Source organism: Alosa pseudoharengus, unplaced genomic scaffold (assembly GCF_046254945.1).
Source record: "Alosa pseudoharengus isolate Yale_2024_CS ecotype anadromous, Long Island Sound unplaced genomic scaffold, YU_APseudo_1.1 YU_APseudo_1.1_scf_9, whole genome shotgun sequence".
NCBI lineage: Eukaryota > Metazoa > Chordata > Actinopteri > Clupeiformes > Clupeidae > Alosa > Alosa pseudoharengus.
This window is the reverse complement of record NW_027468881.1, coordinates 24154877-24177275: the sequence shown is the minus strand read 5'-3', so window position 1 is coordinate 24177275 and position 22399 is coordinate 24154877. Positions and strand designations below refer to the sequence as shown.

Below are 22399 nucleotides of genomic sequence, written 5' to 3'. Positions count from 1 at the left end.
ATATGTGGACCAGAATCAGAGAAATAACTTTCCTTTAAAACGCCCTGAAACATTCACATTTCCAACCGTTAAGCTGATTGGCTAATTGGCTACTTGGAAGCCTGTGTGAATAGAGATATTAGTGTTAATATTAATGTTGTTCTCATCATAGCAGATCTCTCACATGTATTATCTAGAATGTTAGGAAGTCACTGGGAATATCCTCTACTGAATGGTTTGTGTAGTATTTCTAAGGTTTAGTTGCATTATATCTGTTTTTGTACACCAACCTTTGATGTTGTAAATTATGTTGTGATGTTGTGATAGATGTTGTTTTTGTTTGTTTACATTTTATTAGCTGCTATTTTTTTGTTAAAGTTTTCACTTTATGCTTTATGTGATGTTGTATGAGCAGTGGTGAAAATGCATCTTGAATGCAGAGATGCAATTTTTCCCCTTTGAACGCACAATTTATCTGATTATGTATTTTTTCCCCCTTTGAATGCACAATTTATCTGATTATGTACCCATGTACCACCCACCCCCCCGTACGCACAATTTATCTGATTATGTACCCATGTACCCCCCCCCCCCCCCCTACGCACAATTTATCTAATTTTTTTTTTTTTTTTTTGCTGATTATGTATTTTTTTCCCCTTTTGAACGCACAATTTATTTAAGATCCAAACTGTATACTGATAACCAAAGCAGAGGCACTGTGCATTTTGTATTTGAAATTGACCTTAAGTGCCCATTTATAATCATTTGAAGACATTTACCTTTGCAAGACTTTACAGGACTAACTGTAAAGGAGGATCTGAGACAGATCCAGTTCTGGTTGGAGCCAGACTCTACAGTAACCTAGACAGAGAACTGATGTGAAGATGCCTTAGCCAGGCGGAGATTTTAAGCATGGACATAAATTGCTAAAATAGCCTAGCTGTGGGGAAGTCATTGGATACATAATAAGATGGTAAACAAACACAATTTTAGATACCATAGAAAGGTCACTGGCTAACAGCCCCACAGAACAGAAGTTTTAACCCATCTGGGGGTCGTTTCTAGAAAAGTTAGCAACGACGTTGCTCAACCACCATGGTACGACGCAACTTGCGACCAAACAACGACATTGTTACACCTGTTTCCAGAAAGCATCGTACCTGTGTCGCAATTCGCTACTTCCGACGTTCGAACAATGTAGTTCCAACAACGTTGTTGATGATGCAGCGATAGATATCATTGGTGGAAACAGTGGCAACGTGTAATACCCCACCCCCTATGCCACAGCCTATGTTGACATTTTTCTCATTTAAACCGAGTGATTAATGCTGGCATTGCCATTATCATCTGCAAAAAATCTAAACCTATTAATATAGTATAAGTATATAAGTATATAAGACATTTTACTGAAGCCGACCAATATGTGCCATTATTTGTGGTAAATATCTATGTTGGAAAAAATATATAGCCTGGACGAATCTCTGGGTATCCCATAGATTATTAACTGTCCCGTGGCTTAACGGCAGCGCGTCGGTTCACTGCGCTCTCGGCCGGAGTTCGCATCCTATCTCTTCTTTTTATCTCTGACCATACATATTTATGTATATAGTTACTCTACATCAGTCAAAAACAACTGAATCTACGTGTCACACTAGTTCACCTGCAGGTAGCGAGAAGCAAGAGGACAATCTCACATCATAAGAAAATCGAACCTATAACGTTGGGATAATAAGTCATCTGCTTTAGCCACTACACCATTTAAAGGGACACCAGGCAACGTTTTCGTGTTAATTACTCATCTTCGTAAGTCGGTATATGGTTAAATGACTCATTACAGGGCGAATGAAGACTCTCTCGCCCGCCCCTACTGCCTGTAGGAAGAATATCCCGCTTGCAAGTTCAGTGTATCGTACCCGGCGACCGAAGCAGTTTCAGTTTCCATCCTGCATCCACAGCACAGAGGGAGGCTAACGAAACGCTAGCGATTGTTGCAAACGTGTGTATAATGGCAGAGCCGGCAAAAAAAGCAGCGAAAACCCTTGACGGAAGATGCAAAGAAAAGGAAAAGAGCTTCAGACTAAGCGAGGGGGAGTTTCGTAGAGAAAAAGCATCAGGCTTGCCTGGTGTCCCTTTAACACTGGTGTTGTGAGGGACTGTGAAGATTATAATACTAAAATCAAGGCAATACTTTAATTAACATAAATAGCAAGAATGAGCCAAGTAGGGGAGCAGTGTCTTAATCAAAATTAAGCTACAGGATAGATCAATCATTGAGTCACGAGATAAACATCCACTTCGCAAATTTTGGTTAGGCGGTTGTGATTTTTGGTTAGGCGCTCCGGACACCAACAGGAACTACCAAGGAACGACACAAGTGCGACTGCCTAGGGGCAGTAGTTCAAACGACCAAACTTTGCGTCCTTGTTTGCGATTGAGAGTTCGAACTACCCTTTCTAGAAACACCAAATCCAAGAACGATGGAGCGTACTACCAAGGTTGCGACGCAAGTTAGCAAACGACGCTTTCTGGAAACGACCCCCTGCACAGTATTATGGGTTCAAACAATATTGCGCCCCTGCCCCCAATCACAGCATTAGCTTGTTCTTTTTTGCCCAACAGGTAGGCTACTATGCACAAACTGATCATGTAAGGAAAGGAGAAGTGGTACTGTGTCTGTTTCATATCTAAATGTATTTACTAGAGAGCTCAAACCAATGTGCAATAATTAGTTTGTGCTTAGGTCATTGTGTCATGTATTTGCATTGTAGCCTTTAGTCTCAGATTTTAGATGGGCCTATCTACCTTTTAAATTCTTCATGCCATACTTAATTATGTAAGCCTAATCATGATATTGACTAGGCCATAAGAATCAGTGAAATAAATGGAAAAACAACAAAGATACACAAGTGTTGTATTTAATCCACAAGGTCCTCTCCCTGTGTTGTGTGCACTAGTATATTTTCCTTTTAAGCTTGTGTGGATATAGCTCTATGCAAGATGATAATACTAGTTTTATGTTCAGCCCAAATAGCCTAGGTTATCACAGGCCAAGGACCATACACTCATACACAATCTAGGTATGATTGTAGCAGCAGGAATAGGTCGCTAGAATGACCTAAAATTAACACACCGCAAAATCTGACTCTATAACCTTACCATCGATAATGTATAAGACAACAAATTAATTCAGAGTGATGAGCATTACCTCTGCAACATCTCTGCTAAAAACCATCGACATGGGCAGGGTTTGCGTTACACTGCCCTCGTGTGTGAAAAAAGAGAAACGCTTGTGGCGCGTAGTACGGCGTAGTTACCTTTCTCAGGTAGCAGGCGCATCGTATCGTTGTCCCTGAGTTGTAAATGTGATAGCCAGCGCTCGATAAGGTTCAGAACACGGAACGTACATGGAGGACAGACACGTCTTGTGTAAGTGTTTGTGTGTGATATTTGCATTTTCTAATGTAAAATATTGTGTAGGCAGAGGTAGCTTTGGTAGCTTTTGTAATTAATTGATAGATTTTAGCTTTTGAAAGCTCACGTTTGCATAGTATTTGCAAAATTTGCATAATATTAGACATTAGCCTATATAGGCAATAGGTGTTCTTACAGTGAATAAGGCACTCTCACATCATGTCCATCACATCATGCGTAGCATCTGTGAATGAAATACTGCGGTCAACCCTATTGTACGTAATTGTTCAGTGTTCTCTGACTTCAAACTCTCATTGCCTGCGTTTTGTTAGTTGCTCATTGGATGTGATAACCAACATTCCAGATCCTAGTATTAGCAATTTATTTTGAATAGGCCTATAATTTTCTTGTGCTGGATTGAGAAAAGAATCACTGCACAATAATGATAAGGTAGGTTATCAGCATCTATGACTAGTGGTAACAAAAAGGTGAATTGTGAAAGTGAGATGCTTAGTTATTTAGTATTCTGTGCTTAGTCGGTATGTACTCTCAACTGGGATAGGCTTAAGGTGTTTTCATTCTTTTCAATTTTGTAAGCCAGTTGTAAACAAAACCAAAGTAAAAATAGAAAAAAGAGAACATTAATTGGAACACACCAGTGGAAATGAATTATAGATCTCCACTTAACCGAAACTCAATCTCTCCTCTCCTTTTCCCCTTTCATCTGCTTTCATTACCCCCCTTTCCCACCCTGACCTACCCCCCTTTCACTTACCCCCCCCACACACACACACACCATCACCAACACCATCACCACCTCTTCCTCATCTCTGTCCTCCAGTTACCCAGCATGCAGCAGGAGCTGTGGCTTAGGGCCAGAGCTCAGGTGCTGTCGTCCCTCTCGTCTTGTGCCATGCGAGCAGCCTCTGACCCCCACGTCCATCCCCTCAGAACCACGGAGGCCGGCGTGAGAAGTGGGGCGCACACTGGCATGCCCAACGGAATAGCGGGCGCAGGGCACACCCACGCTCACCCCCATGGGTCCCCCAGACCAGGTCACCTCAAGTCCAGGGCGTCAGGGCATGCACTAGCCCATGCTAACAGTCATCATCACAGAGGTTAGTGGCTTTGAGGGCCATGAGAGGTAACCTATGCAATATCTTTGTAATTATGCAATATCTTTACCTACCAGTAACAGTATGCTATATTACAAATACATATGTCATTCATTATCTAAAACACACATTATATTTTTAATTAGATACATAATTTTCTGTATGTGCTATATTTATTTAAATACAAAAAGAAGCTTCCTTCCGTTATTTGACCCACATGCCACATTGTGTGGTGAACAATAATCAACTCTTGTTGTCAATTAAATGGGAAGATGATAACAGTAATGTAACATAAAACGTTCAATGATTTATACCTCTGCACTGTGAGTGTGCCAACTTTGAGGCAAGATCTGACAGACTAATATCTGCTTGCTTCCATCCTGTTAATTAAATTAAATTAAATTAAATTAATTAAATCTGCAGCAATGACCAAATAAATGTGTGGTTAATATCTGCGGTTAAGTCTGCATATTAAAGTCTTAATATAAACTTTATAGCACTAAATGTCAGACACCAGTGCTCGCATGTATAACTTCTTATTTTATTACTTGACATCATGTGACAGTAGCAGTGGAGATCTGAGCTGAGTTGCTGTTATTCCAGATGCTGTTGCGGGCAGTGATGGTCTCCCAGAGGGCTTCCGCCTCCTGCACAACCCCGTGAAGAGCTCCAGGAGCCACCAGGAGCTCCACAAGGAGCTGCTCCTCGCACACAAAAAGTAAGAGCAGCACAGTGCACAGTCCTGTCACTAGAGACACGGGATCCTCCATTACCACCAGGGTCAGTTCAGTTAGGCTTATATCCCCACACTGATCATTTGCCAAGAAGCAGGTGACAATTGATTATTGAAAACCATAACCAGTTACCACACTTCCACAAATATCTCTGTTGCAATGATTCCCTGTCTTACCACAACATAACCTGGTGTATTATATATATAAGAATATGATGCTTACATTGTGGTCTCTATGACCACTGGGCTTTCAAGGAAAATGTCCTTCCATGTAGTATGGAAGCGGTGCGTGGAGGCTGGAGTGGTGAAATATTAATGCTGGCCTCTCTCTTTCTCACTCATCTTTTGTGTCAGCTTGTTATCAGACACCCGCTCACGTTAGCACCGCGGCTCACATAGCCCCGGGGGATACCGGACCGGCGCTGGCTCAGATCCGGCGAGAGGGCGGCACTATTTGTGCCAGATCAGGGTCGACCGAGGTCCAGATTCCTGGCACTTGAAGACCCACTACACTCCTCGACCAATGCAAACCAATGCAAACTATCGCATTCCCCCTTCGCCTGCATGGGGCTAGATACAATCATACTGAATCGTTTGGCTTGAGTCTGTGATCCAGAGTGATTTGCAAAACAAACTTCTACAAACCGACGGGAAAGTGAGTTCAGTGGCAGTCTGGCAGGCATCAGTTTTAGGGTCCGACTCTTCCAATTAATACCAGAGGTTCTCGTCTGATTGGATCTGATCGGAGAGGAAAGACAAACAAAAACACAGTATTGTAGACGTCTCCAGAGTCTCCTTGTAGAGATGGAGATGAGAGCAGACACATGAGAAGAGTGGAGCTGGAGAAGCTGTGGATAGGCATCCACATCAAGCCATTAATATGTGCTGCTGGTGAAGCCGTGGATAGGCATCCACATCAAGCCATTAATATGTGCTGCTGGTGAAGCTGTGGATAGGTATCCACATCGAGCCATTAATATGTGCTGCTGGTGAAGCTGTGGATAGGTATCCACATCAAGCCATTAATATGTGCTGCTGGTGAAGCCATGGATAGGTATCCGCATCAAGCCATTAATATGTGCTGCTGGCACAGTGAATCATGCAGTGGGGTTAATGGGCTTGTTGTGGTTGTGTGTAACCAAGAAGACAGAAGCAAGAAGCAAGAGAAAGTTATTTTTGTTCTAATCTTATTTTGATACATTAGTAACACAGAGATAAGAGTCCCATTATATGTAATGTGCTTTTGGACTGTAAAGACAACTGCCTGGAAGGCATAGCATAACTAGGGATACAATAATTCAATTCACGTCTATTTGGGTATCTTGTTAGGTGATTTCTTCTTGACAAAGCTTTTCATTCTTGACAGGAATTTAGGCAAAGGGATGTGAAGTCATGTGCAATATAGCCTTTTGGCACTGCCCTTTCTGTTTAGCCGTGGCTTTAAAGTAATGTGAAGTTGTGTGCAATGCTGCCCTTTCTGTTTAGCCGTGGCTACAACAGGTTAATGTGGACACAGTGGCTACACATACCTGAGCTTGTGTCTTGCCAAGCTGCAATGTAGTCCAACTGCAACCCAAGCCTGTGTCCAGCTCAGTTGTTACGTAATAGGATGCAACCGAGCTCTACTCCTCCACGCTCATGGTGAATATATAAGGGCACTGATGGTCTGGCTGCATTGTCCTCCCCTGGTTCCTTATCACCGTCCTTTTATCAGATTCAGTTGCAGCAGCCATCTCTGTTTGGTCTGTGTGATATCACGGCTTCCACTGCGACCTCGAAGACAACTGCTGTTTTGTGTCATTATGCAGAGTATATGAAGGTAAAATAATCTTCAGGATAACTTTAGTTTAACCCAACGAGTCTTTGAGGGCTTATAATTATGTGAAATATTGATGATGTATGTATTTGGCGTCTGAATTCATGGGCTCGGTATGAGATGGTTTTTGTCTAGTGTGACTAGTAGTCAAGTCAAGTCAGGTTTATGTATAAAGCACGTTACAACATCAAGTGCTTTACAATAGAAAAGTTCAGAAACCTGATAGACAGGTAAGTAATGATCAGGCGTCAAACAATAACAGAGACGTTTGTACAAATAACAGTCAGAACACACAAAAGCAGGGGGAGAAAGTAAAACAACTCTGTAGTCTCTCTGTAGTCTCTCTAGTACTCTGTGATCCTTTTGTAGGGAAATACCTCAGTGTATATGTGTGCATTGAGGCACAATATGAAGTTCTTCTAAATGAGATGTTTTGTCACTCTCTCAAATTCATCTCTGTTTCACTAGTTCGCCCCCTGGATTGCTTTAGACTGAGTGCAGACAATGGCCCTGGGATGCCAATTGCCTATGTGCCACACAATTCCTGGAAGGCTTTTCAGCCATCACAAACATTTCCGATTGACCATCACCTATGTTATTTTAGTGTACCTGTTAACACAGATCCGGTTAGGTTATACACCTAGTGAATGAGGGTGTTAAAATGCTAAAGGATTTCTTTGTGTGTCGAAGTTGAATAAAGAGTTGCACTGTTGGGCATAGACAAGAAGTTTAGTGCCGGAGTGAACACGAAAGGAGCAGAATATAACAGAAGATGGTGTTATTGACGCTCCACTGAAACTAAACATGCTGACTGAAACAGCCTTCCGTGGCATATAGTGAAGCGAAGGCAAAGATCACGTGCGAGTGATGTCCGCTGACACCCTCTATGAATAAGGGGTAATTAGAGCTCCCTGCTGAAAAAAACAGCCTGATCAGCTTAAGGTGGTTTGCTGGTTGACCAGCTTGTTTGACCACCCTGGTTGACCAGCTAGACCAGCAAAAGTCTTGCGAAAACATACCTTCAGCTGGTTTACCCATCTTACTTTGATAATTCAGCTGGTTTTGCATGTCGTACCACCTCAAGCTGGTCATTTCAGCTGGTGTTGCTGGTCTTACATTGCTGGTTAACTGGCCATGCCAGCTTATGTTGGTCATTCTAGCAAACCAGCATGATCTTACACCAACAATGTCAAGCTTGGCAGGCTGGTGGCAGGCTCACCACCTGGTGGCCCAACCAGCTACACCATCAAAGACCAGCAAGCGCTGGAAGAAAACCAGTAAAGACCAGCTATAACCAGCTAGCAGCATATTGCTGGTTTCTAGCATATTGCTGTTTTTTTCAGCAGGACTTAGAGCTAATAGTGAAATGGAGGAAAAGGGGAGGAGGTGGGAGACTTTGCAACTCCAGCATGACATAGTGGTCAGGTCAGGTCAGGCTATATTTCCTGCAAATGTAAGTGGGGTGAGTGATGGCTGTCCCTATGAACCCAAACTTTGTTTAGAAAATATCATTAAGTAGTTTGTGTTTCTTTGTGCTGTTGTGTCTGGCATCTACCACAGTATCCCACTCTCTATCTCCTTCTGCAGTGTCTAACCTGTGGATTGGTTGTGGTGTTTGTGTCTCTGTGTTGTATCTAACACATAGATGTGTATTTGTGTTTGTGTGTTGTAGGTGTGTGTTGTTGTCTGTGTGATGCACAATGTGTGTGATGTTGTGTTTGTATATCGAAGTGTGCGTGTCTGGTCTGGACGGTGAGCAGTAGGCCGGAGCTGCAGATGACGCTGGAGAGAAAGTGTGTGTGTCTGTGTGTGTTGCTTGTGTAACGCATGTGTGTATGTGTGTGTGTCTGTGTTTGTTGCTTGTGTAACACGTGTGTGTGTGTGTGTGTGTGTGTGTGTGTGTGTCTTCTCTGGCGGGGCAGGGGTCTGGTGGTGAGCAGCAGGCCAGAGCTGCAGATGGTGTTGGAGTGTATGTGTGTGTGTGTGTGTGCATGTGTGTGTGTGCGCGTGCGTGTGTGTATGTGTGTATGTGTGTGTGTGTGTGAGTGTCTGTGCGTGTGTGCGTGTGTGTTTCTTGTGTAACACATGTGTGTGTGTCTCCTCTGGTGGGGCAGGGGTCTGGTGGTGAGCAGCAGGCCAGAGCTGCAGATGGTGTTGGGGAGAGTGTGTGTGTGTGTGTGTGTGTGTGTGTGTGTGTGTGCGTGTGTGTGCGTGTGTGCGCGTGTGTGCGCGTGTGCGTGTGTTGCTTGTGTAACGCATGTGTGTGTGTCTCCTCTGGCGGGGCAGGGGTCTGGTGGTGAGCAGCAGGCCAGAGCTGCAGATGGTGTTGGAGAGGAGGAGGAAGGAGCAGAGTCAGAAGGAGGAGGAGGAGCAGGCTAAGGGCCCACTGGAGCAGGTCCTCCTCCATCGCCAGCAGAAACACGAGAAGGTGAGACACACACACACACACACACACACAACTACTACTACTGCAACTACTACTTCTGCTACACACACACACACACACAGATGCATAAATGCCTGACAGGAGAAAACAGACAGACACCCCCCCCCCCTTCCCCACACACACACACACATACAGTTCACACACACACACACACACACACACACACACACACACACACACACACACACACACATACTGGACATAAACACACACTCATGCACACATGCAATCACTGAACATATTATACCATGTTTGAACATCATATATTATGTATCTGTGTGAGGCAGAATGCTCGAGAGGAGGAGGAGAAGATTCGGGAGGAAGCACATCTCATGGAGTTTGTTCGCGTGAAACAGAACTTGAGGAAGATTCACTCTGCTCTGCAAAGCAAGACCACACACTCCTCAACGAGCAACCCTCCAACCCTCTCCGAATAGAGGGTCATCAACTAAGCTTTATGCTTCTCCAGCCTCTTCAACAATCACCTCTGGAAATCATCAACTGAAAATCAAATGAAGACGTTTCCTCATATCATTCAAACTCAAAACTCTTTTTTTTTTGCTTTGGCTATTGCTTATTGCAGTAACAAGGATTGCAAAACCACACCAGTATTTGTGTGGGGTGCCCTATTACAGAACCTGTTCCATTACTTCACTTTCCTGCTTAGTAAGTGAGCCAAATGTTGGTCATGCAATGTGCCGTTTAATTTATGAGAGAAGAGAAAACACTTTTCACCGTAATGCTTCTCAAGGGGTTTAGACATTTTGAATAAAAGCTCAATCACAGATGTAAGGTACAGAATTAGTAGGCTTAGTTCCCTTCTCTTCTGCTGCCTACCAATTCCAATGTACACATTTTCTGATTGTTTTCAAACTAGCTTGCTTCTTTTAAAGTAACACTATGTTTGTTTGTTGTGTGTGTTTGGGGGGGGGGGGGTGGGCGTATGTCGGTGTTTACACGTTTGCAATAGGCTAGCCTACTTTTAAATGCATTGCTTTTATTGAAGCTCAATAAAAATCAAAATGTCCTTATTTTAATTTTCTGGTGCATATTGACTAGACATTGCCATGACACACGCTTGACATAACACATTCTAATAGCCTACAGCGTAGACCTACATAATACATTTGAATACAAGTTTTTAGACTTAGGCCTACTATACTTTTGGAATAAAAGGCTCTTGCGTTGCATTCACACGGAGATGCGTCTGAGGGGCGCTTATTTGACGGTCTTAAACATCTCTATCTCTGATTGGATAATGCCAAGCAAAGAACAGCTGATCAAGCCTTCGCAGTCACAATACCGTTGTTTTTCCTACCGCTCTCTCGAGCTTTGGGAATCAGAGGTAGCACATGACATGCAGTCATGTGATAACCTCCTGTCAGTACTTGCTGCCAGATCAACCTAAGAAAGTGGTGGGAGGTTAGTTAATGTTTAACAGCGGAGAGTAGACATCCCTCCCTCCCCACTGTCCACTGCCTTAATTATCGGATGGGAAGAGGCCTGGACAGGACACATCTTCAGAAACATTCCTCCTGCAACAAACAACCATCAGTAAGTCGTTTGTTTTTTAAAGCATCTATCCATTCTGCATGGTGGTGTAGTGAAGGAGGCTAGTCTGTCTCCACTTTGTTTCCTGTATCAATTCCATAGTTGTTCAGAAATGAAAGAAACTACATGTTGTTGACATGACGCACGGGCAAAAATAAAACAATCAATTTAGCCTGACATCAATAGACGTTCAGTGTTTTTTTTGCACTTAATTATACTGAGCAGCCCCTTGTGCAAACTTTAAGATCTGTCCATCTTATTGAGAAATGCTGAAATATGCGTTGAGTGACTTATCATAGTCAAATGGGAAGGGAACATGTAACTGACAGGCTATTCACTTATTGCTCAGGAATAGCGCATTGCGTTGTCATTATCATAGGCACACTTTGATTAACATCGGCTAGCTGTTGGGGAAAGTCCAGTCACCATAGGTTTTGGATGAAATTATTGTAAGTTTCCCGTTGTTAATAAAATATTCTCAGACACAGTTAGCCTACTTTGCAAAGAAGGGAGACAGACTGAAAAACAATACTGAGCTTGTGTGAGTAATTCAGTACAGTGCCACAGTATGGAGCCCCGAAAGGGACATGCGCAAAAAAACAAAAGTATTCTGAGCACCTTGGGAATGAATACGCTCATGCATTCAGTATGAAAAACATCCCCATACCATAATTTGACAAGACAACGACCCCAAACACACAAGTTAGTGATCAAAATCTTGGTTCCAGACATAAAGGATTGAGGGAGTGGCCAGCTCAGTCCACTGACCTCAACCCCATTGCAAATGTAGTTTCTGAAGCAAAACAGAAACTGTGGAATGTAGTGGTGGTGTTGGCTGATTATTCTGCTATTCTCTAACAGAATAGCAGACAACGGCTATCAGAATGATTGGCCTTTGCATGTATCAAAATCATGCTTGACCTTTGAGTTTGCATGTGAGAGAGAGAGACAGAGAGAGGGTTCAAAACACACAGAAACAGAGAATTTCCCACTTCAGTTTGTGCTGTCCACCAGAAAGTTTCGTGTGCACACCACAAACTTACTTTTTTACTGCCCATGTTGTCTTATGGTCTCTGAGTTGTTGGTGCACATGCAGAATTTTCTGGTGCACACCAGAAACTTTTTTTCTGGTCCCTTCAGGGCCTCCGTACCACAGTGTGGTTTAGTGAAGTTATTTTTCAGTGCATAACTGTCTACACAGACCAGGTGTGGGCAACATTTTTCTCCAAAGAGCCATTCTGATTTTGATAAAGAAAGACGCTACCTATGAGTACCATTGACTGTTCCATTACAGAGCAGTATTAGCCTACCGTAATGCTGTTGACTGAAGCACTTAGATAGACCTGCCTTAAAAATAAATGCTTTGTTGTCTGAAGGCGCAATGAGTGAAGACACTCTGGAACAGTATCGGCAGAGGTTCCGCTCGGAGCTGGACAGAGTGGTCGACTTCTGGCTGAAGTACTCCCTTGACAAACAGCATGGGTGAGTAGGGTTCCTTCATCAGCGTATGTTGCCAGAGCCCTTCACGCTGATGCAGTTAGCAAACTAGTTAACTGCAAATGCCTTCTGGTTGATTCATATGTGGTCTCTGGCAATCCACAGTTAGGTCACTTGTGCAATGGCAGAGTGGCATCACACCCAATGATTGTTGAGAATTTCTTCCTGTTTCGAAAGAAGACAAAGAAGATTTAGTATCACTAGGCTTTGATTTATATAGATCCCTTGGGGATCAATAAAGTATCTATCCATCTTTCCATCTATAGCCTTTGTCCAATTTCCTGCACACCAAGAGTTTAATGTGTGCAGACTGGTGTCTTCGAAAGGGAGAAACAGGTTCCCTCAAAATCTCAGGGACATTTTTTTTGGCCCCTGTTTTGATCCAGCAAGACTGAAAAAAAGGATTCAGGAAGTATCAAATGGGTCTAGCTTTTGAAAACTGCTGCAGCAAGCGCTTTATTGGACAAGTAAGGCTAGTAAGCGCTTTCTGGCCAGTGTGCAAAAGGCCCCTTAATGACTCTCTGTCAGGAAAACTGTTTGTGTTTGCTGCTGAGGTAATACATGTTCCAAGTCCCTGTGTGATGACCCAGTGGCATGTTGTCTGCTTGCTCTGCAGTGGCTATTTCACCTGTATTGGGAAAGATGGGAAAGTCTATGATGAGCTGAAGTACGTGTGGCTCCAGGGGAGACAGGTAAGCCCTCACCACATCCACTCACATCACGCTCCACTCACTCTTTTTTGCCCTTTAGTCCAACTTTCCATGTGTTTACCATTAACTCAGTGAGCCTTGTGCTCATCTATCTAATGTGACTGACTGGTCTGGCCTTCCCCTCAGGGCAGACCATTTAAAGAACAGGAACATTTGTTCCACAACAAATGTTTGGAACATTTGTTCCACAACATCTTGACCTTGTGTCCTCATGTGTGGACTAAGGAACATACCCACTGCCACAGGATCTTACCCTACACATTTTGTATGATTGATAAATCTATTATTCATTTCTCAGTAGCATGTGTGCTCTATATCACCCCCTAGTGGCCTAATCATGCACATGGGGCCTGTAAAGCACAGGTTCACTTTTCTTCTAAGTAAAGTCATTACCTTTGAGATGAGCAGCAGTTTTGTGTGTTACAGGTGTGGATGTACTGTAGACTGTACCGCACCATGGAGAGGTTTCGTAGGCCGGAAATACTAGAAGCTGCCAAAGCAGGTGTGTGTACACTCAGATTTACTCAGCTGAGTGCCGACACAGCCATATTCAGTTTAGTGCCACCACAGCCATATTCAGTCTTGACTCTTCTGTTTGGAGTCACAGTCACTAATTTAGTAATGACCGCATCTGTGTTGTCCAGGCGGGGCTTTCCTGCAGCGTTTCGCTCGTGTGCCTTCCTCGGGCAACCCGGGGAAGTGTGCCTTCTGCCTGACCCGAGACGGCCGCGCCGTGAAGGTGCAGAGGACCATTTTCAGTGAGTGCTTCTACATCATGGCCATGGACGAACTCGCCAGGGTCACTGGGGACCAGGACATGCAGGTAGAGTCTAACAACCAGCAGCATTTTGTTCTTACGACTTGTTAACAACGTGAACACATTCAACTCAGTTATTACATGGATGTGACATCAGTCCGAGTTACAAGTTGCACTTACGAGACAACTGGAACGCAGCATCAGACCCATGCTAGATGACTGCTTCCTCAGCAAACTAGACACAAATGGGCACCAGCCTCTGAAACTAGTTAATACTACTCTGTTTAAAGGAGACATATATTTCAATTATCCCCCTTTTCCAAAAGGTGACTTGGTTTCAGTTGCAAAAGAATAAGAGATAATCTGCACATCAGATAGCTTGTCACTAACAAAAATGAAATAAAAAAAACCTGAATGGTAGCTACTGGTGTTTGGATACTCTCGTACTGGATCCTGCACCCATCCAGCTTTGGCCTGGGATGTGCATGGCCTTCCCACAAAGGGACCTGGTTTCAGTTTCAGTCAACGAAATGTCAGTTACCTATGCTTTGGTCAAAATGTCACAAGGATAAATTACCACAACACTTTTCTCACCCCTGTCTAAACAGCCCTGTTCAGAACCACATTTTTAGGTGCCTGTTAATCATATGGTAATGATTCATTTTCAACACAGAACCCAGGACAAGCACCCCACAGTCACAAGTGTGAATGTCTCTGGTCTGTTTTATCACAGTCAACACAGCAGATGATAGATCTGTCAACAGTCAATTTGCAAACCAGTAACTGATTTGAGTGATTCTGTTCTGTTTATCACTGTCAAGTGAAAGGAAGATGATGGATCTGTTAAACAAAGTTTTGAAACCAGTAGCCCAAGACAAGCCCTCTGTTTCTTGAGTCCTGAGTCGCTCATGTCAGCAGTTCTGATCCAATGTGTTGCTCTCAGTCAGACGCTGAGAAGATGATGGACCAGCTGGTGCACTGGGTGAGGGTGGACCCGTCAGGTCTGGGTCGTCCCCAGATGCCCGGCGACCCGCCCGTTAACAGCATGGCAGTACCCATGATGCTCCTGTGCCTGGTGAACCAGCTGAGTGAGGGCCGACCGGCGACAGCACAGAAGTACAGGGAGGTGGGAGACTGGAGCGTCCAGCAGATCCTACAACATGTCCAGGTAAATAAACAAAACCAAACAAGTAAACAAAAGCCAAACAAACTAAAGGAGACCAAAATCAGAAGCATAAACAAATGGTGGGTCATAAAGTGAGAGACCGAATCTAATAACTATTTGGCCTTCTTTTATTTTTATGTTTTTTTTCACATTATAAGTAGATATGTGATATTTTGTCGTCTTGTACAGAGAGATGGAACGGCCATTTTGGAAAACGTCTCGCCTGAAGGAAAAGAGCTGCCTGGTTGTCAGGGGCGACTGCAAAACCCAGGTGCTAAAATAAAAATGTTTAATAACAACATCAGTCTCCATTTACAGTACATACCACCACCTCTCACACACCAAGCTCAGCTCAAATACTCTGTGGAGAGAGGAACGGAAATGTCTGTGCAGGTAGCAGGTAAGATGAAAAGAAGTAAAAAAGCAAGCAGAGGATTTATATTCTCCTAGGACATGCTTTGCTTGGCTGCTGTGTCAGATGTTCACACCTCTGTTGTTGGCACTGGGAAATAATTACCTGTGGGAAATCAGTGGGGGGGGGTGTGTGTCACTGAGGTGTGGGTAATGATGTGACCATGGGGACCAGCGGCAGAGGTAAATTAGGCATCTGCGAGTGACAGCTGGCTCACTTAGCCTAATGGGCTCCTAAATATAAACATGCATTAGCACAGGGGGAGATGGCCACCACCGGAGCAGTGGGGCCTGGGGAGAGGTAAGAGCTAGATTTGATGGCATATGGCATCTTTAGTATGTTTCAGAGGTGCATTGAATAGACCAAAAATAACCATTTTCTTTTACGTGATTTAGTATTGTTACTTAAAATAGCTGTTAATATCTGCTTCCTAATTTACTACTTACAGTATTAGAGGTAATGTTTTGGTCAGAGCATGTTGCCATTTTGTTATGAAGTTGTTAACTGGAAATTATTTATTCATGATTTGAAGGGATTGGACGTTGTATTTTGCATTTATTTTATTTTACAATTTAGTCATTTTTATACAGATATACACATACAGAAGACAGCAAGACAGACATTAACAAACAGACATTAAAAAAAGAATAAGAAAAAGAAATGTCCTTATTTGAAGTGTATATGTGTTATTTCCTTTGTGCTGTAGCTGAATCCTCATAGCTGAAGTAGTTTTGCCAAATCAATGTACAAACCCTAGACTGTAAAAAATAGGTATAAACCTCAGTTGATAGTCGGGAAATGACGGTATACGTGTGACATTCATATTTCCCTTGTTCTGCGGCTGACGCCCCTCTTCCTGTCGCCCCTGTGCAGGCCATGCGCTGGAGGCTGGCTGGTTCCTGCTTCAGTACGCTCAGGAGCGGAGCGACAACCAGCTTCAGAGGACGGCCGTGGATAAGTTCATGGAGGTGCCCTTCCTGTCCGGCTGGGACAAGGAGCACGGCGGCCTCTTCTACTTCCTGGATGTGGACGGCCACTGTCCCACTCAGGTGAGAGGGCTTGAGTGAACATCAGACATGTCGCGTTCGTAATTTTCTTCCAGTCTATGATACTTGTCATGCATCCAGTGTTTTTGGTATTGCACCCTATCATTCAGGGTTGTTAATATTAGTAGTAGCCTACACTTAATGCAGTTTGGTGGAAGTGTGCTGTGTAAATAAAACAGCAACATAATAACAATAATGGAACTATTAAAACATCACATAGCACCCTGAATGCCTTGCTGCAGACAGAGGAAAAGCATAAAGATAATGGAAACAGGCAAACAGAATAATTTGTGCAGTTTTAAAAAGGGTACGACAGAGAGAATATAATGCAATGAGTCAGAGTCAATATGAACCCTGATTAAATAAGTGAATAAAAAAAAAAGATACATATCATATATATATCATATATATCAGGTTAAAGATATTACTGAAAGAAGCATGACAGGGGTTAAAGTTGTCAGTGCCTGTGACAACTTCAGGCGCAGATGTTTTGTTTGCCCCTGGAAATACCAGAATAACCCTTTCCTTTGTGTGTGTGTGTGTGTGTGTGTGTGTGCAGCTTGAGTGGAATATGAAGTTATGGTGGCCGCACTGTGAGGCTCTGATTGCCTACCTGATGGCGTACACACACTCCAAAGAGCCAGCTCTGCTGGGGCGCTTTAGTCAGGTCTACGACTACACCTTCTCCCATGTGAGTACACACACACACACACACACACACACACACACACACACTCACTCTGTCTCTTGCACACATACTCACTCACAAATTCCATTCTTTTTGCTGTGGTTCGTGGCTGTGTGCTGTTTGTGTGAGTAGTTCTCGGATCCAGAGCATGGCGAGTGGTTTGGCTATCTCAGTCAGGAAGGCAGCGTGGTGCTTGACTTCAAAGGAGGGCCCTTTAAAGGTGAGTCACCCAGGTTACTGTAGCTTTATAGTGCAATTATGATGTTTACAAAAGCAATTTACTTTTACTAAATCCTTTTTACAAAAAAGTCATAATAAAAGGCTTTATTTGTATAGCACCTTTCATAGATTTAGTTATTTAGTATAATTTGTATTTTAGTATATTCTTTATCTTCTACTGTCCGTATTGCTTGTTGTGTTTTTTATATTAAATACTTTTAATTACTTTTTCTGCTGTTAGTGAATGTTGTGTGTGATGTCTGTATGCTACTGAGACCTTGAATTTTCCCTTGGGGATCAATAAAGTATCTATCTATCTATCTACACATAATGCAGCCCAAGGTGCTTTACATTTGAAACATTTAACACAATAACATGCCTTTATACACACATGATTTGGTTGTGGGAGAGAAACACTATATCCTGCTGATTAAAAATACTGAATATAGAATAGAATATAGAATTTTGTAAATGTTCATTTAATACTCATTTTTCATGTTCAGTAATCACCCATACTGAAAAGAATAGTGACAATATCTGCTTGGGTGAGGGTGGCACATATTGAGAACTGTCTACAAAATGATCTCACATGCTTTTGTTGTGGAATGTTGTCTGTGATAGGGTTCTTCCATGTTCCTCGATGTTTGTACATGTGTGAGAGGCTGCTGGACAGTCTTCTAGAGAAACGCCAGGACTGAAGCTCTGGTGTCATCCATCTTCTATGCAGCACTCCACTGCACAACACCAGTGATTTCATTATTTTTGAATAATTATTTTGTGGTATAATACTGTGACCTAATTGTTACTTACTCATATAATGCACAGGGAACAGATTACACATGCCAGGACTGCACTTGAACTTTTAAAGGGAAAAGGGAAAATTGTGAATTTCAGATGCCATGGTAGCATCACCCATAATCAGAGATTGATACAGCTAAACTGCACAGTGGCAAGTCACTACTGACATAAGAAGTCAGGCAACTAAAAATATGCTCATACTGTTTACATTTTACCTGACTGACTTTTTAGTTTGTGAAATTAGACAAACAATCAAAATAATCTTGTTTGTATAGTCATGGTAATAGTGGTATGCCGACTTCCTGTGTTTACTCAGGATGAGGCGGCCATCTTGGATATGATTCTCTAAGGGTCACTGCCTTAATTACCTTAATAATGTTAGAATGGATTGTTTCACTGTCTGTGTAATTGGTCTTAAGGGCCATAATGGGTCCAGCACTAATTGGAAGATCATGTCTGTACTAATCTGACTGTACAAATCTGTTCATCCTCCATCATCAGAATCACATGTCTCTGCATACACATGTGGGTAATAAGAACACTCCATCACTTAAGCAGTCGAAGCCAGAAACTGCTTCCATTTATACTGTATCTTTTACCATTGTTATTTTTTGACAATAAAGTTGAAATACTTGACTTATGACTATGCTGTGGAGATTGTCTGGCCAGCTGCAATACTAATTGAACACACAGTCACTGAAGCTAAGCTTGCTGCTGGATGTGGTGCTGGTGGGCAGTGGGCTCTCTAACCTCAGGATAATCCTGGGGCCTCGTTTATTAAACTTCCTTACGCACAGTTTTGATCTTAGACCGTGCGTACGCTGAAATCCATGCCAAGGCTCAGATTTATAAAAAATTTCTTTGACGTGGAAAAAGTGTTTATTTCCACGTCAGGTTCCAACCTGACTTAAGACCATTTCCTTGTGGTAATGCCGGGGTACTGCAAGTAATCATGGGTGATCTACATAGGTTGTGGTTGAGGTGTGTCATGCATGGGTGATCTACAAACGTGGTGGTGCTTGAGGTATATAGAAATATTTAGTATATAAATACTAAATAAGTTATTTCTTATATAATTTTCCTCCAACTTTCCAGTTATAGAGAAAACGATCAAAATGAGACTGAGACAGTAATTCCTAAAACAATTCTAATTTTTTTATTTTCCTAACAAGAGTGAAAAGAAACAAAAAAGGCAACATTGAAATGAAAATGTTTATACACAAACTCACGACAACTGCGTGTCTGCAATATCAATACCAGTAATAATAATAATAATAATAATAATATTATAGTCATTATAACCCAGGGACCAAATAAAATGTGGAGAACGTGAGTCACAGTCAAGATTTTATACACAAGGGAGTTTCTGAAGAGGGAGAGAGACCGAGATATGGAGGAATAGACAGAAGATGAGGAATAAAAAAGTGCAGAGGAATAAAGGAGGAAAATATCACTTTTAGAGAAACCAGAAATCTCATATTAGAGTCAAATGAGCAGGAGAGAAAGAGAGAGTGAGATAAAGCGAACCAAAGAAGAAAATGAGAACTATTTTGGGAAAGTAGCACCAAAAACATAAAATTCCTGTTTTCACACTTCCCAAAATATTCTACTGCTCTTTTTTTTTATTAAATTCAAGATACATCTCCTCCTTTTCAACCGCCTCTATTAACATGAGACTCCAGACGAGAAACGAAAATACACACTTTATCAATGTATCGCCATCCCTCCAGGTCTGTATACACGTGTGTGTGTGTGCGTGTGTGTACTACGTCCTCCAGACCCTCGATAAAAACAAATACAAACGAGAGCTGGAGTCGTTTGTCGTCTCCTCAGAAACACAAGTGTTCTAGAACACAGCTTAAAACACTGAAGAGTACACGGAGCACTGACCGACTCAGTGCAGGCTGACCTCAGGGGCTGTAATCCCCATAATCCTCCCAGAGCAGAGGCAGACGCAGGCGGGCAGACGCGGCCTACTCACCCACAGACAGACAGGGGGAGCTGCAGTGTTGGAGGGGAGAGGGGGAGAGAGAGAGAGAGAGAGAGAGAGATAGAGAGAGAGAGGAGGACAGGACAGACAGGTTGGTGGAGTGTGGTTGGGCAAAAGGAAGGAAGGGAATAAAGAATAAACCAGGAGTGTCTAATGCAGGAGTTCATGGAGACAAACATTCAAAGAAAAAAAAAAATCTTAACTTAAATACAGATACATGTCTGTGCATGTGCGTGTGTGTGTTTATGTGTAACATGAGTGTGGTAGCTTAAGAAGTGGAGATGGAGAAGTGTGTATCCTGCATGAAATCCTCTCGGTTGGTGAGTGTGTGTGTGTGTGTGTGTGTGTGTGTGTGTAGGGGCCCAGAGGAACTCTTGTCTTCTCCTGTCCTGTTGGGGGCTCCACTGCTCTCAAAACAACCCTCAGAGCGCACACAACCACTCTTCACAAAATCTGGGAGGGAGAAAGATAGAGGGAGCATGTGGGGGGGGGAGCAGAGAGAGAGAGTGACAGATGGCAGATGAGAAAGAGGAAGAGGAAATAGCACTTTATTAGCAGACCCATTAACAAGTTGTGTTTGTTTATGACCTGAAGAGACCTCCTGTGTCTACTAAAAGGGAAGAGCTAGATGACGTGTGAACTGTGTGTCTGTCTCACCTCGGTGTGTTGTTGAGTGGTCGTGTGTGTGTGTGTGTGTGTGTGTGTGTCTCACCTCTGGGTGTGTCAGGGTGGGTGTGTTGTTGAGCGGGCGTGTCTTCTTCGTCTCTGAAAGGCCGTTTTCTCCCCGCTGGCTCTTCCTCTTCCTCTTGTCCTTTGTCTTCCCACTGCGACCTAAACTCCTCTGGCCCTGGAGCTCAATCTGAGACACACACACACACACACAGTTATTAAAAGAGGTAAGTGCAGTGGTAAATCACCTTTGCCCCTTTAAGGTGATAAAAATCACATTACCGTTCACAGAACTATTCACTGTGCAATTATGGGATCACACAAATGACTGTGTGTGTGTGTGTGTGTGTGTGTGTGTGTGTGTGTGTGTGTTCTCTCTCACCAGTAGGAGTGTGTGTAGTTCATGCCGAGGGGGTTTGCTCGCGGCCTGTAGAACTGTGTGGATGGTGTGTGTCTGGTCCAGGGTGACCTCCAGCAGGTCTCCCTCCAGCCGAAGCTCCTCCAGCTGGGTACGGGCACTGGACGACAGCTCGATCACCGGACCCTCCAGATGGCCCACCATAGGGATCAGAGACTCCACACCTACACACACACACAAAATCACATTAGTTTCATAAAAAAAAAAAAATGCAACATGAGCTCTACTACCATAACGGTCAGTTTGCTCCCCAAAATGATGGTTGTTGTATCAGCTCTAACAAACGGCACTTATTGTAAACCCACTAAAATAGAACACTAGTGTGTCAAATGAAGTAGAACTGTTTTTAATTTCTTCCATCAGATATTCTACCTCACAGCAAGTTAAAGTGCAATAAAAGGTGCTCATTCTCTATGACTTCTCCATGGGGACTGCAGTCCTGAACTTGCTGTAGTAAAGCAGCATGTCAACCACAAGAATGAAAAGCATTCCCCATGAATTCAGGGACTAACACAGCCTGTGGCTTTCAGCAGCTGTTTGCAATTCTTAAGTTGCCAGCCATTCTTAAGTTGCCAGCCAGAGTTGATGTGGTAATGGCATTTGCACTTCTTGCACAATATAACAACAACAAATAGAGTGGGCAAAAAGAAAGTTTGTTGAGGCCTAAAAGGGTCCGTTAAGTAGGCAGGACAAAGTTGATGTGAGCTCTTACCTGTGATTTTCTGTGAGGTTGCCCTCTTCTTAATGCCGTTCTCACAGCCATTCTGCACAAACACACACATTACATCCATTACGTACATGACTGGCACTGGGGGAAGAAACAGCACTACACCTTGCTCAAGGGCACAACGCCCGGGAAATGAACCCACAACTACTCAGGCTACTGCATGCTAGCCTAGCGCCATTGCCACTACGCTAACACCACCCCCCACTTAGCTGATGCCTCTTAGTCAGGGCGACAGTGAACTAACTGCAGGGT

At 43.1% G+C, this 22399-nt stretch overlaps 3 protein-coding genes across 8 annotated transcripts in view; 2 read left to right on the top strand and 1 right to left on the bottom strand.

Moving 5' to 3' along the window:
- The first annotated feature begins 3378 nt into the window (after positions 1 to 3378).
- On the top strand, positions 3379 to 5260 carry LOC143115251 (uncharacterized). Its single transcript, XM_076277220.1, has 3 exons — positions 3379 to 3405; positions 4232 to 4508; positions 5109 to 5260. The coding sequence occupies exons 2-3, from the start codon at positions 4241 to 4243 to the stop codon at positions 5225 to 5227; spliced, it is 387 nt and encodes a 128-aa protein (XP_076133335.1). The 5' UTR covers positions 3379 to 3405; positions 4232 to 4240; the 3' UTR covers positions 5228 to 5260.
- Positions 5261 to 10951: 5691 nt separating this feature from the next.
- Positions 10952 to 18979, top strand: renbp (renin binding protein). Its single transcript, XM_076276598.1, has 11 exons — positions 10952 to 11054; positions 12428 to 12533; positions 13165 to 13240; positions 13685 to 13760; positions 13903 to 14081; positions 14959 to 15183; positions 15370 to 15451; positions 16466 to 16641; positions 17198 to 17329; positions 17459 to 17546; positions 18167 to 18979. Exons 2-11 carry the CDS (start codon positions 12433 to 12435, stop codon positions 18241 to 18243), a joined length of 1212 nt encoding a protein of 403 aa, XP_076132713.1. The 5' UTR covers positions 10952 to 11054; positions 12428 to 12432; the 3' UTR covers positions 18244 to 18979.
- Positions 18980 to 19476: 497 nt separating this feature from the next.
- kdm5c (lysine demethylase 5C) overlaps positions 19477 to 22399 on the bottom strand; it is a 31162-nt gene continuing 28239 nt past the window's right edge. For all 6 annotated transcript variants that reach the window (XM_076277065.1, XM_076277068.1, XM_076277069.1 and 3 more), the window contains 4 exons: positions 22133 to 22184; positions 21385 to 21584; positions 21046 to 21192; positions 19477 to 20786 (listed from right to left, as the gene is read on the bottom strand). In XM_076277065.1, coding sequence (XP_076133180.1) covers positions 20778 to 20786; positions 21046 to 21192; positions 21385 to 21584; positions 22133 to 22184 — 408 coding nt within the window. In that variant the 3' untranslated portion in view covers positions 19477 to 20777. The remainder of the gene's footprint in view (positions 20787 to 21045; positions 21193 to 21384; positions 21585 to 22132; positions 22185 to 22399) is intronic.

Excerpts from the sequence above, each read along its gene's own strand:
- LOC143115251 (XM_076277220.1), top strand. The coding sequence starts at position 4,241 with ATGCAGCAGGAGCTGTGGCTTAGGGCCAGAGCTCAGGTGCTGTCGTCC. Across the intron at positions 4,509-5,108 it reads TAACAGTCATCATCACAGAG|ATGCTGTTGCGGGCAGTGAT; the intron begins GTTAGTGGCTTT and ends CTGTTATTCCAG.
- renbp (XM_076276598.1), top strand. The coding sequence starts at position 12,433 with ATGAGTGAAGACACTCTGGAACAGTATCGGCAGAGGTTCCGCTCGGAG. Across the intron at positions 12,534-13,164 it reads TCCCTTGACAAACAGCATGG|TGGCTATTTCACCTGTATTG; the intron begins GTGAGTAGGGTT and ends CTTGCTCTGCAG. Across the intron at positions 15,184-15,369 it reads AGATCCTACAACATGTCCAG|AGAGATGGAACGGCCATTTT; the intron begins GTAAATAAACAA and ends CGTCTTGTACAG.